The sequence below is a fragment of the Muntiacus reevesi genome, chromosome 14, assembly GCF_963930625.1.
Source record: "Muntiacus reevesi chromosome 14, mMunRee1.1, whole genome shotgun sequence".
Classification (NCBI taxonomy): Eukaryota; Metazoa; Chordata; class Mammalia; order Artiodactyla; family Cervidae; genus Muntiacus; species Muntiacus reevesi.
The window spans coordinates 66,028,004-66,040,092 of NC_089262.1; the positions used below are offsets into that span (position 1 = coordinate 66,028,004).

Below are 12,089 nucleotides of genomic sequence, written 5' to 3' on the forward strand. Positions count from 1 at the left end.
CACGCCCTGCTCTGAGCCTCACAGCGAGTAAACGACAAGGCAAGGCCCCTTGCAGAGGTGGAGTCTGTTCTGGGCCCGGATGCCCAGCTCTCCCTTCAATTTTGGGAACCAGTCTACGACCCTCTGCTACCAGCATGTGCTCTTGACCTGAGTGCAAGGCTGCCAGCAAACACAGAACCCAGGTGGGCGTCCACTCTGCTTTCCCAACAAGGAATGAACCTTGCTGGGAAGGGTGAGGAACTGCTGTCCCGGAAGTCAGGTGGGACTGATAGACACCAAGAGGTCTGGGGAGGTGATTTAGGTTGAATCCAAGAGACAGACAGAGTCCTGCAAGTGCTCTACTGAAGACAGTCCACATCTAAGACAGCACAGAGCAGTTCAGCGGCGGAGTCACGTAGTACGCACAAAACAGGAGGTGAAAAGAGCTCGCTACTTGTTACTATTTATGCATCGTCTACCCATTCATCCTTTCTGCACAGATTTATGGAGCAGGATTCAGGCCTTGGGCAAGGTATGCAGCCCCCATCCTTGTGAAATCAAAACCAAGCTCTGGGGCTTGCTTCTGTTTCATCTCAAGCAAGTTCCTTCCCTCTGAGTTCCCTGATCGATAAAATGAGGGGGAAATGTTTCCATCTTGCAGGAGGTGATGGAAGATTAAATAAAATCTCCTTGTACAGGGCTGACTCAGACTCTCAATAAATGTCTTGCTGACTCCATCTCCCCTTCCTTCCTCCCGTAGGTACCACTCAGCTTGCCCAGGATTCCTGTAGCTCACTGAAGTAGGGACAGCTTCTGGGGTCACCTTCCAGCTCAAATCAGATCACAGGAGACCCTCGTCTGCCACAGAATCAATTCTCCCCCATGTGTTTGGAAGGCCTTCGGTAGATCACAACATCACCTAAGAAGCAGGCTGCAGAACGTGCACCAATCAGCAGGAAGCACATGTGGTAGGGGAGGCCATGCATTCCCACAGCAGTCATGCTCTCTCCTTGTAAATTCCAGTTTGATTCTTAACCCCTCAGGGGCATCAAGGAGAAGCAGATCCACAGCTGTTCTGGGGGGTGGGAGGTTGGGATGGGCACCCTCTCTCATCAGGCACTTATTAAGGACCTGGGGTGTGTACAGTGATAAACTATTATTTCAAGCTTCCTCTGCTGAAACCCCCATGGCCCTCTAACAGATGGTCTTCAAGAAGGAGCCTGGCATGTGCAGATGTGTCTGTCTGAATGCCGGTGCCTACTCACCAAGCTTGTACCACATATCACGGATGGAGAAGCCAATTAGACGTCTCATGTCCCCGTACCTAGGAGAAGCAAAAAAAATGTCTGCTTCAGGCATCACCTCAGAGATTCTCACGAACCTCCCCCCTCCTTTGCAGGAGCTCCACATGCAACCTACTTGTTCAGGATTTTGTTGTATTTAGCGTGCGAGAACTGCTCCAGCTGCAGTGAATCCTGAGTGATAAAAGCCACGGCCAGATGAAAATAGTTGTTCCACAGCTGTAAGTGAAAGCATGGAGAACCGTCATGGGGAGGGCTGAAGTGGGGGAGCATATTAAACGCTGGGTGATGTGAATAATTTATGAAGATGGCAGAAGACAGAGGCAGAATCGGTTTAATTCTGTGCACTGCAATTTTCTAACTGGCACTGACTCTGAAATTAACATTCCAGCCAAAGGAGGACAATGGATGGAATTCTCTAGGTGCTGACCATGTATGCCCTCTCTCTGACAGTAAGATTTGGACAAGGAGAAAGATTTTAGGGTCGCTCTTTTTTATTGCTGTTGTTTTGCTTCATTTTGTTTTTCTGGAAGATGAATAACTCAGCCCAGCTGGGTGCCCTGGTGAGGTGGTTCTCTGCCCTAGAATTAGGGGGCGATAAGGGATAAGGATTTCAGAGACTCAGATCAATTCTAAAGGAAATCAATCTTGAATATTCATTGGAAGGACTAATACTAAAGCTGAAGCTTCTGGTGCAAAGAGCCGACCATAGGAAAAGACCCGAATGTTGGGCGAGATTGAAGGCAAAAGGAGAAGGGGACGGCAGAGGATGAGACTGTTAGATGGCATCACTGACTCAATGGACATGAACTTGAGCAAACTCCAGGAGATATTGCAGGACAGGGAAGCCTGGCGTGTTGTAGTCCACGGGCTCACAAAGAGTTGGACATGACTTAGCAACTGAGCAACAACAGCCTCTCTGGAAGTCTTTCCTATTTCACCTGGCAGCAGAGGACCAGCCTGCCACCTATTCCATCTTAGAATATGTCACCTTCTCCTTCCCTTTAGCTCTATGGTTTTGAAGTTTGGTCCTGGACCAGTAGTATCGACATCACCTAGGAACTCGTTAGAAATGGAGATTCTCTGGTCCCACACCGACCTACTGAATCCAACCCCAGAAATCCATGTGTTCACAAGCACTCTGATGATTCTCCTGCTCATTTGAGTTCAAGGACCACTGAGGCCCAGCTGATAAGTAGACTTTCCATAATTTTAACATTTACATGATCTCTTGGTGCTAAATGCAGAGACTAGAAGCCACTCCACCCGCTCATGGTGAAATAGGTCCAGCAAAGTGTGCGGCAGAGGGAAACTGCTCCAAAGATTAGCAGTGACAGTGACATTGATGCAGGCTACAGAACCAAGAGATTGAGACTCAAACCAGGGTACTGTTGAGACTCAGTGAACCCATCTGCAAAGGGTGGGGGGGCTTACCTCCGTATCCACTGCAGAGGACTGTGGTAAAGATGATGAGGTTAAAGGGTAAGGATCTCAGTAAGGGCTCCAAAGCTCTGGTTAGCCTTATTATTCTTTTCATTATTCTAGTGACTTCTTTGGTACCAAAGCAAATAATAGTACAAGCTGGTGCCTTCGGTGCTGAAGGGCAATTATTACAAGAAGCATGGCTCTGAAAGGAGCAGGTGGGACAGCTTTGATGGACGAAGCCCATCCATGTCCAGCATCCTGTAAACGTTGATGAGCAAGAGGAGGGGTAACACCAACTAGAGAAATCACCTGCCAATGAGGCTGTCATCCTTCACTCAAAGATGCTCACTGGCGGTTTCCGATGGCCAAGACTAAGTGAAAAGCAGCTATACCTTTGGTAATGTCCTTACTGCTGTTACTTTCACATGGGTTTGTGGCTCCTGTTTCAGAGAAAACAGGAAACAGGCTCCTGTTTTCAGAGAAAAGCTAAACAAGCCCTTTGTTTTACCACAGGCCAGATGCTTTCCCACATGTCCCTCCCTCCATCTCTCAAAACCTGGCAGCCGTTATTAGACTCATTTTACCGATGAGAAGAACACGGTTAGGGGGGTGAAGTTTTTTGAACTTTTTTTTTTGAAGTTTTTGAAGTTTTGCCTAAGGTCACACAGCTTATACATGCAGCAGAGCTGGGATTTAAACCCAGGCTTACGGATTGATGGGGCTTCCCTGGTGGCTCAGATAGTAAAGAATCTACTTGCAATGCAGGAGACCCAGGTTCAATCCCTGGGTTGGGAAGATCCCCCCCTGGATAAGGGAATGGCTACCCACTCCAGTATTCTTGCCTGGAGAATTCCCCGGACAGAGGAGCCTGGAGGGCTACAGTCCATGGAGTCACAAAGAGTTGGACATGACTGAGCGACTAACACTTTCACTTTACTTTTTCACTACTGATTGATACTCAGGTCTCTTTCGACACGCAGTGGTCTGTCTTTGGCAGAGACTGCACTGACACATATTCCCAGAACGCCTTCAGTGGGCCAAGCATCACCACGCGGGGCTAGGGCAGTGGGTGCGCAGACAGCAGTCCCCGCCCTCGTGCACCTCATACTCTGCTGAGGGAAGACCTTTCCTTCTTCTACTTGAAACTTTATTTCTCAGAGCCCAAAAGACCAAGTCTTTCTGGGGTGCAGTGAAATGACCTGCTGGCTTGTGGCCCCCATAAAACCAACTCAGCACACAGAGCCCAGAAGGACCAGATCCTGTCCCTCCCTTCCTCAAAGTCTTCCAAAGGCGGCCCATCACTCTGAGAATCAGATCTCAAGCTCTTCTGTTTCCATGGTAACCTCGCTTCCAAACGCAGTGAAGGTCAGGGTGACTCTCAGCCGCTCCCACTGCCCTTCCTCCTGGTGACCCCATGACTTGCAAGTTCCGACCATGTGTTGCTTTGTTTGCTCAAGCCCAGAGCTCACTTCTTGTCCTGTTTAAGACCAAGGTATGAAACTACGACCCAAAGAAAGGGAAAACCTGGTCATAGGACTTGGAATGGGTTTTTTTTTAGGTGAGAAATGCCTGCATTTTGGGGATTTCAAAAGAGTAACCAGGATACAACAGGAAATAGATGTGTAACAAGATGAGCTGAATTGGTATTGCTTTTGAGAAAAATTCCAGAAATCTCACACCTAACATGTTTGAGAACATCTGAACATGTCAAATCTAATGAAACTTCTTACTAAGTTCTACCTCTATTATACAAGACTTAGTCCCTCAAAAATGTTTTATGTCACCCTATTCCTGATGTCCTTTTTGCTAAAAGTTGAGATATAATTCATATATCATAACATTAACTTTTAAAAGTACACCATTCAGTGGGTTTTACCATACTCACAGGTAGTAAATCATCACTACTACTTAATTTTAGAACATTTTCATCGTCCCCCAAAGAAACCTTCCACCCATTAGCATTCATTACCATTGTTCCATCCCCCTCAGCCCCTGGCAACCACAAAGCTACTTCAGTCGCTGTGGATCTGTCTCTTCTGATGTTTCAGAGAAATGGAGTCATAAAATATGTGACTTTTTGTGTCTGGCTCCTTTTACTAAGCATAATGTTTTCAAGGTTCACCCACATTGTCACAGGTGTCAGTACTTCATTTATGTTTATTGCTGGATACTATTCTGGGTATCAGTATACACAGATAAACTACATTTTGTTTGTTCAATATGGACATTTGGTTTGTTTCCACCTTTTGGCTTTTAGGGCTTCCCTGATAGCTCAGTAGGTAAAGAATCTCTGTGCAATGCAGGAGACCCCGGTTCAATTCCTGGGTCAGGAAGACCCGCTGGAGATGGGATAGGCTACCCACTCCAGTATTCTTGGGCTTCCCTTGTGGCACAGCTGGTAAGGAATTCGCCTGCAATGCAGGGGACCTGGGTTCAATCCCTGGGTTGGGGAGATCCCCTGGAGAAGGGAAAGGCTACCCACTCCAGTATTCTGCCCTGGAGAATTCCATGGACTATATATAGCCCATGGGGTTGCAAAGAGTCAGACACATCTGAGCCACTTTCACTTTGCTTCACTCTAAAACTGAAAAAAAAATTACAGGAGGAAGATTAAATATTCTTGGGCTTCCCTGATAGCTCAATTGATAAAGAATCCACCTGCAATGCAGGAGACCAAAGTTTGATTCCTGGGGTTGGGAAGATCCATTGGAGAAGGGATCAGCTACCTACTCAAGTTTTCTTGGGCTTCCCTTGTGGCTCAGCTGGTAAAGAATCTGCCTGCAATGTGGGAGACCTAGGTTAGATCCCTGGGTTGGGAAGATCCCCTGGAAAAGGGAAAGGCTACCCACTCCAGTATTCTGGCCTGGAGAATTCCATGGACTGTTTAGTCCACAGTATTGCAAATTTTTTAGGGCTTCTCTGGTGTCTCAGAAGGTAAAATGTCTGCCTGCAATGTGGGACACATGCAGGTTTGATCCCTGGGTTGGGAAGATCCTCTGGAGAAGGAAATGGCAGCCCACTTCAGTATTCTTGCCTACAGAATCCCATGGACAGAGGAGCTCGGTGGGCTACAGTCTGTAGGGTCGCAGAGAGTCGGACAAGACTGAGCAATTTTATTTAAGCTTAAGCTTTGGCTTTTATGGATGATGCTGCTATGAACATTTACATATGAATTTTTGTGGATGTATGTTTTTGGTTCTCTTGGATACATACTTAGGATTGCACTTTATTTTCTTTTGATTTCCCTCATTGAAGATCTTTGTGAATCACGAGACGATAAGTCCAGTGCTTCTTTTTCTCAGTAGGTCAGAAATTATGCCCCTCAGCCTGGTTGGGAGGGAGGTTTGGGGGAGAATGGATACATGTATGCGGGCATGCATGCTAAGTCACTACAGTCGTACCCTATGGACTGCAGCCCACAGGCTCCTCTGTCCATGGGATTCTCCAGGCAAGAATACTGGAGTGGGTTGCCATGCCCTCCTCCAGGGATCTTCCTGACCCAGGGATCGAACCCACGACTCCTGTAGCTCCTGCACTGCAGGCAGATTCTTTACCGCTGACCCGCTGGGGAAGCCCGGATACATGTGTATGTATAGCTGAGTCCCTTCACTGCTCATCTGCAATTATCATAACATTGTTAATCAGCTACACCTCAATACAAAATAAAAAGTTCAAAAGAAAAACAGCAGTGATGGTGCCCCCGAGTGTTTCAGCTACAGCCCCGTCCAGTTCTGTCCGTGAGCTCCGTGGGGCTGACCCTGGCACTGAGGGGAGGCTGTCTTGGCCAGCGGCTGCATGGAGGCCCTGGGAGTGAGCAGAGGCGGCGACTAGACACAGCTGGACCTCCTCTCTGCACCTTGCTGACTCTTGCTCCTGAGGAGTCAAAACCAAATGAACTAATCTGGCATTCCAGGCAGTTTCCAGTGTTTTCTCCCGCAGCAAACTGCCTATTCCAGGGAGGGGGAGGAGCTGGTCTGTTCAGACTCACAGATACAGTGCGAGCACCTCGGTCCCTGTGGCACCGTTCATGGTGGTTCTCACACCTGCAGCAGCCAAGTCTCATCCTCTCATCAGAGCCCAGCTCAAGACCCACCACCTTCACGAGGCCTTCCCAGAAGGCAGAACTCATCAGGCCTGCTCAGCCCTTCCAGATTTAAGTAGTGTGAGTAGGTGTAACCACAGATGTGGAGTCATCCACTGCTCCGCACGCGAATTTGTGCCCCACTCACTTCCCAGGACGTGATGGTCCAGTGGTTCAGAGCATGGGCGCCAGTACCTCACAGACGAGGGGACGAACACCAGTCTCTCTTACTGGCTGAGCTGTTGTTGGCTAGTTACTGGACCTTTCTGAGCCTCATTTTTCTTACTTATAAAATGGGAAAAACCATGGTAACTACCACAGAAAGCTGTCATAAATGCTGGATGAAACAGTATGTGCTTGGAGACATCCACCAGTGCTCCATTGATGGGGTGCTGGTGTTGGCCATGGTGCTGGTTCCTCTGTAAGGTCCACCAGTACCAAGGGTCCTGGCTTCCACTCACTTGTATCCTTAATGCCAAATTCAGCACAATGGCTTGAATATAGTGCTCCAAAAAATATCTGTTTATTGATCTCCATTTTGTTAGAGAGATTCTCCAGTTGTTTCAGAAGATATCAGGTTTTTCTTTCCTCCCTGCCCCAAGCTGCCTGGTGGCATTTTATTAAGAGCCCAGCTGGATGGCTCAGGGAAGCCACAGAATCTTTGGCAAAACACACAGGTTCCTTTTCCCTGGGGAAGAAGTAAGGTGATTTCTGATTGGGAATTTCATATTTTGAAACTACAGGACAATAGAAGGTTAAAGCTGGGATAAATTTCCAGGTCATCTGATCCAATTCTATTCACAGATGTAAACAGTGAGATCCAGATAAATTAAACAACCACCCAGCCCTACTGCTATTAGGTGTAATTAGAACTCAGCTATTTTAATTAACTCTCAAAAAGTATAAATGTAACATGCACATAGTAAAAAAATTAAATGGTTGAAAGGTTAAATAGTAAGTTATTTCCATCCTAACTTGGACCCTAGGCTAATTCCCCAGAAGAAAATATTGTTAACAATTTACTAGCTATCCTTCCAAAAATTTTTGTGTATAAACAAACATATATGTAGACATCTTTTTTTAATAGTCTGCTCTACTTTGCTTTTTTCTCTCATCAATATTACTTGCAGATGTTTCCACATTAGCATATACAGATCTGCTTCATTCTCCTTTATTGCTGCATGGTCTGCTGCTTTAAGAATGCATTTCAATTTTAACTGGTTTCCTATTTAAGGACATTTAGCTTGACTCCAACTTGTTTCTTCTTTAGCATCCATGCTGTAATCAACATCCTTGTTTATGCATCATTATGCACGAGAGACTGCTTGGTAGTATATGTTTCTAGAGGTGGAACTGCTAAGGCCCAGGGTCTATGCAGATTTTGTTACTGTTTGTTTGTTGTCTTTGCTGTTTGTTTTCATAGATACTATCAGGTTGCCTCCCAGAATTCCAATCCAATTACCAGCTCCCTTGTCATGGACAAACTACCCTAACCTTCTCTTTCGACAGTATCTAAAGGGGGCATCCCAGATGGTGCTAGAGCTAAAGAAGCTGACTGCCAACACAGGAGATGTAAGAGACATGGGTCCGATCCCTGGGTTGGGAAGATCCCCTGGAAGAGGGCATGGCAACCCACTCCAGTATTCCTGCTTGGAGAATCCCATGGACAGAGGACCCTGCTGGACTACAGCCCATAGGGTTGCACAGGATCAGACATGACTGAAGTGACTTAGCAAGTATGCAAACTACTACCCAGTTTTGTGATCTCAGTTCAAAAATAACTTTCTGGAGAAGTCTTCCCAGCTCGCTTGGACTAAAGTAGATTGACCCTCATTTCAGTCTGTTCATAGGATTCAGGACATATCTTAAGCAGAACTATTGGGTTGGCCGAAAAGTTCATTTGGGTTTACCATGTTACAGAAAAACCTAAACGAAACTTTTGGCTAACCCAATCATTTGTCTCCTCTACCAGATATAAGCATCATGTAAGCAAGAACCTCATCTCTTTATCTTCTGTTATACATCCAGTGTCTAAGATCATGTCTAACCCAGCATATATTCAGGAAATATTTATTGAATGCATTCATTAGTAAGCCCAGCACTTATGCATGTGTCCTTGTTAAATCCTCCCCAGAAACTATGCTATTTGTATTATGGTTCTCCCCATTTTTAGAGAACAGGAAATTGAGGCCCAGAGAGGTTGAAGAACTGGCCCAAGGTTACACAGTTATAAAACGGTGAAGCTGGCATTTGAATCCAAGTGTCTGTTTCTCCAGAAGGTCTAGGCTTGAACTACTCTGCTCTTCTGCTGAAATTGCTTTTCTTCTTCTTTCTTGATATCCCAGTAGCCTTTGTTGCTGGTTGAGGTTCATACACTGGTTCATCAGATATCTTTACAGCAGAGACATCAAGAATCCTTGATCCTATAAGATTCTTTCTCAATGGCCTTGAATTATTATTTACCCCAAATTGTTAATTTAAAAAATAAAGGCCCAATACCCAGGATTGCTTAAATGCACTCAGCATGCCCTCCCCTGTGGTAGAAAGACTCAGGTGCCATGGCCATTCCAAAGATGCCACTGATTCTGGGAGTGAAAGTTTCCAATTACAGATTCAGGTTGGGAGCATCAACTAGAGGTTGTCTGTGGCCCTCAAGCTAAACAGGCGGGGCCACAGAAGCTGTCGCCAGGTACGTGACCACCTTCCTGCCTGGAAGAGGTGTCCTGCTGTGGCCTCCCTGTGGGGAGTGCGACGGGCCGCTTCAGGGCTTGTGAGCGCTTCACTGTGCTCCTTTGCTCACGTTTTTTGCCATCTCTGGTTACACTGCCTATGATAGAGACCAAGCCTGCCCTCAGTCTTCCACAGTGGCTGGGGATATCCTGGAAGGTTTTCATTTCACAGGGTCTCCAGCACAGGTTCAAAAATGATCCCAAGATATTTGCTGCCCGGAAGCTGATCCAGAGATGCCTTAAGACTAAGGCTGGAATTAATGAAAGTGAAAGTGAAGTCGCTCAGTCTGTCCGACTCTTTGCGACCCCATGGACGCAGGCACCGCCATCCATGTAATTTTCCAGGCAAGAATATTGGAGTGGTCTGCCATTTCCTTCTCCAGGGGATCTTCCCAACCCAGGGATCAAACCTCGGTCTCCTGCATCGCAGACAGACACTTTACCGCCTGAACCACTAGGCAGAGTCAATTAGAGCTTCCCAAGTGGAGCGAATGGTCTTAGTAGCAAGCAGATACCCGCCTAAGATGGGAAAATTTACCTGGAGCCAAAGAGCACAGCTGGTCCACTGATTCCTGGGCCAGTCAGAGTTTTCAACATCTAGAGGCTAACTCCTGGAGAAGGCAATGGCACCCCACTTCAGTACTCTTGCCTGGAAAATTCCAGGGACGGGGGAGCCTGGTGGGCTGCCGTCTATGGGTCACACAGAGTCGGACACAACTGAAGCGACTTAGCAGCAGCAGCAGCAGCAGAGGCTAACTCCACAGCCAATCACTGTCGAGATCTCTACCCCAGGGCCAGGAAGAGCTAACACGAACCAACAGTATCTCTGGAACTACCTAGAGCTGTCTCTTAGGTCCAAAAGGCACCCTATTTCTAAGAGATAGTACAGAAGAGTGAAAAGACAGGCCTGGGGTTGAATTCCAGCAGCCCCACTTAATAGTTAGATGACCTTTAATAGGAAAATCCATCACTTCTCTGAAGTTCAGTTTACTCACCAGTAAAGTGGATATTTGCCAACATAACAGGGTTGTGATAAGGTTCAAAATGCCCTAAATCAAGGTCTAACAAAAGTTAGTCATCTTCTTCAAAAGCTTGGATGCTAGAAGATGGACTTATAGTCTGCTATTGAGACGCCAAGGTCGCTGAGGACAGAGCATTGTTCTGCTTTGCTTCTGAATTTCTCAAAGCATATTGTAATAGCCTGGACTCATGAAAATTGCTCTTAAACAAAAATTCTCACTGAGTTAAACTGGAAATCCTCTCTTGGTCTTCCTTGACCAGGCAAAGAGATGTGAATGTCAAGGCCCAGTATCTTGAATACGCCTGGGAATGCAATTTTTTTAGCCCCAAGCAGGAAATGTCATTTTTGTAATTCCCAGGTCTAGTCACCTACAGAATGGCACCCACAGAGCTTCCTGCCTTTTTGCCCTCTGAATCATAAAACCACAGTTCCGCAAAAGATACTCAGGATAATCTCATTGTACTTGCCCCCTCCTCTAGACAGCAGCTGCCCAAGCCAGCAACACTTAGTGATGGATGCTGTTCCTGCTGATATTAAATGCATAATTAATGAAACTGTAAGAAGGAAACAAGGCATGTTCCAGGCAGGGTACAGAGAACAAATCCATTCTCACATGAGTGGGGTGAAGGTAGAACAAAGATAAGGTTGAAGAATGATCCTCTTCTTGAGTGCTTCCCAATAAACATCTATGGACGTCTCATTAGGAAAAGAGACTTATTTCATTTTGTAGTGTTGGCCACTTTCCATTTTACAAATCTCGTGGGTGTGACGGTCCTAGGCACTGTTGTGGTGTCCAGAAAGGTGGCGCCCCACGGTCCTGTTTGCAGAGGACTAACACGGGGTTCCCAGACCTGACATGTCTAGGGGCATCACCACCATCACCACGGTCATCATCGAAATGATAATGAGTTAATGCTTATTAAACAGCCACTACGTCCCTGGCATTGTTCTAGGTATTTTGCATAAATTAATTCACTCAATCCTCTCAACAATCCAATAACATCGCTACTATTAGTGCCATCATTTGACGTGGAGGACAGTGAGGCACAGAGAGATTCAGTAATTTGCCTAAAGTCACAGAGCTCTTAAGTTCAAAGCTTCCAGGTATGAAACCCCCACTTCTCTGGGCAACTTTTAGATGCAGATTTCCTTTCAGGAAAGCTGGATAAAACCTAAAAGAAAGGCATGAATCTGAGCTTCTCTTGGAAAGTATCCCCTTAAGACTATGGAGGAGAGCCAGAGCCAGGAAACCCAGTCTGGGGCTGCCATTGCCAACGCCCACGGAAGGAGACGGGCAGACCAGCCGGTGGTTTTACGGCACAAACACGGCCTTGCTGCTGGCCCCGAGGTGTGCTGCCCCCAGCTGCCCTGCAGAAAAGCTGTGGCCGTATTCACTTCCCGGATCACATGCTCGTAATCGGAGCCCGCAGGCATCTGGGCCACATGTGGAAGGGGATCAAACACTTCTCCGGATTCAAATAGCCGGAGTGACATGTTTTGTTTCCATGTCAAAGATTTATACCTCACACCCAGCCTCTGCCAAGCAATCAACC

The 12,089-nt window shown here is 46.6% G+C and overlaps 1 protein-coding gene across 1 annotated transcript in view; it reads right to left on the minus strand.

Annotated features, from left to right (window-relative positions):
* DOCK2 (dedicator of cytokinesis 2) overlaps nucleotides 1-12,089 on the minus strand; it is a 459,258-nt gene that overhangs the window by 78,422 nt on the left and 368,747 nt on the right. Inside the window, exons 31-32 of the mRNA XM_065905443.1 lie at nucleotides 1,399-1,499; nucleotides 1,245-1,303 (exon numbers count right to left, since the gene is read on the minus strand). Coding sequence (XP_065761515.1) covers nucleotides 1,245-1,303; nucleotides 1,399-1,499 — 160 coding nt within the window. The remainder of the gene's footprint in view (nucleotides 1-1,244; nucleotides 1,304-1,398; nucleotides 1,500-12,089) is intronic.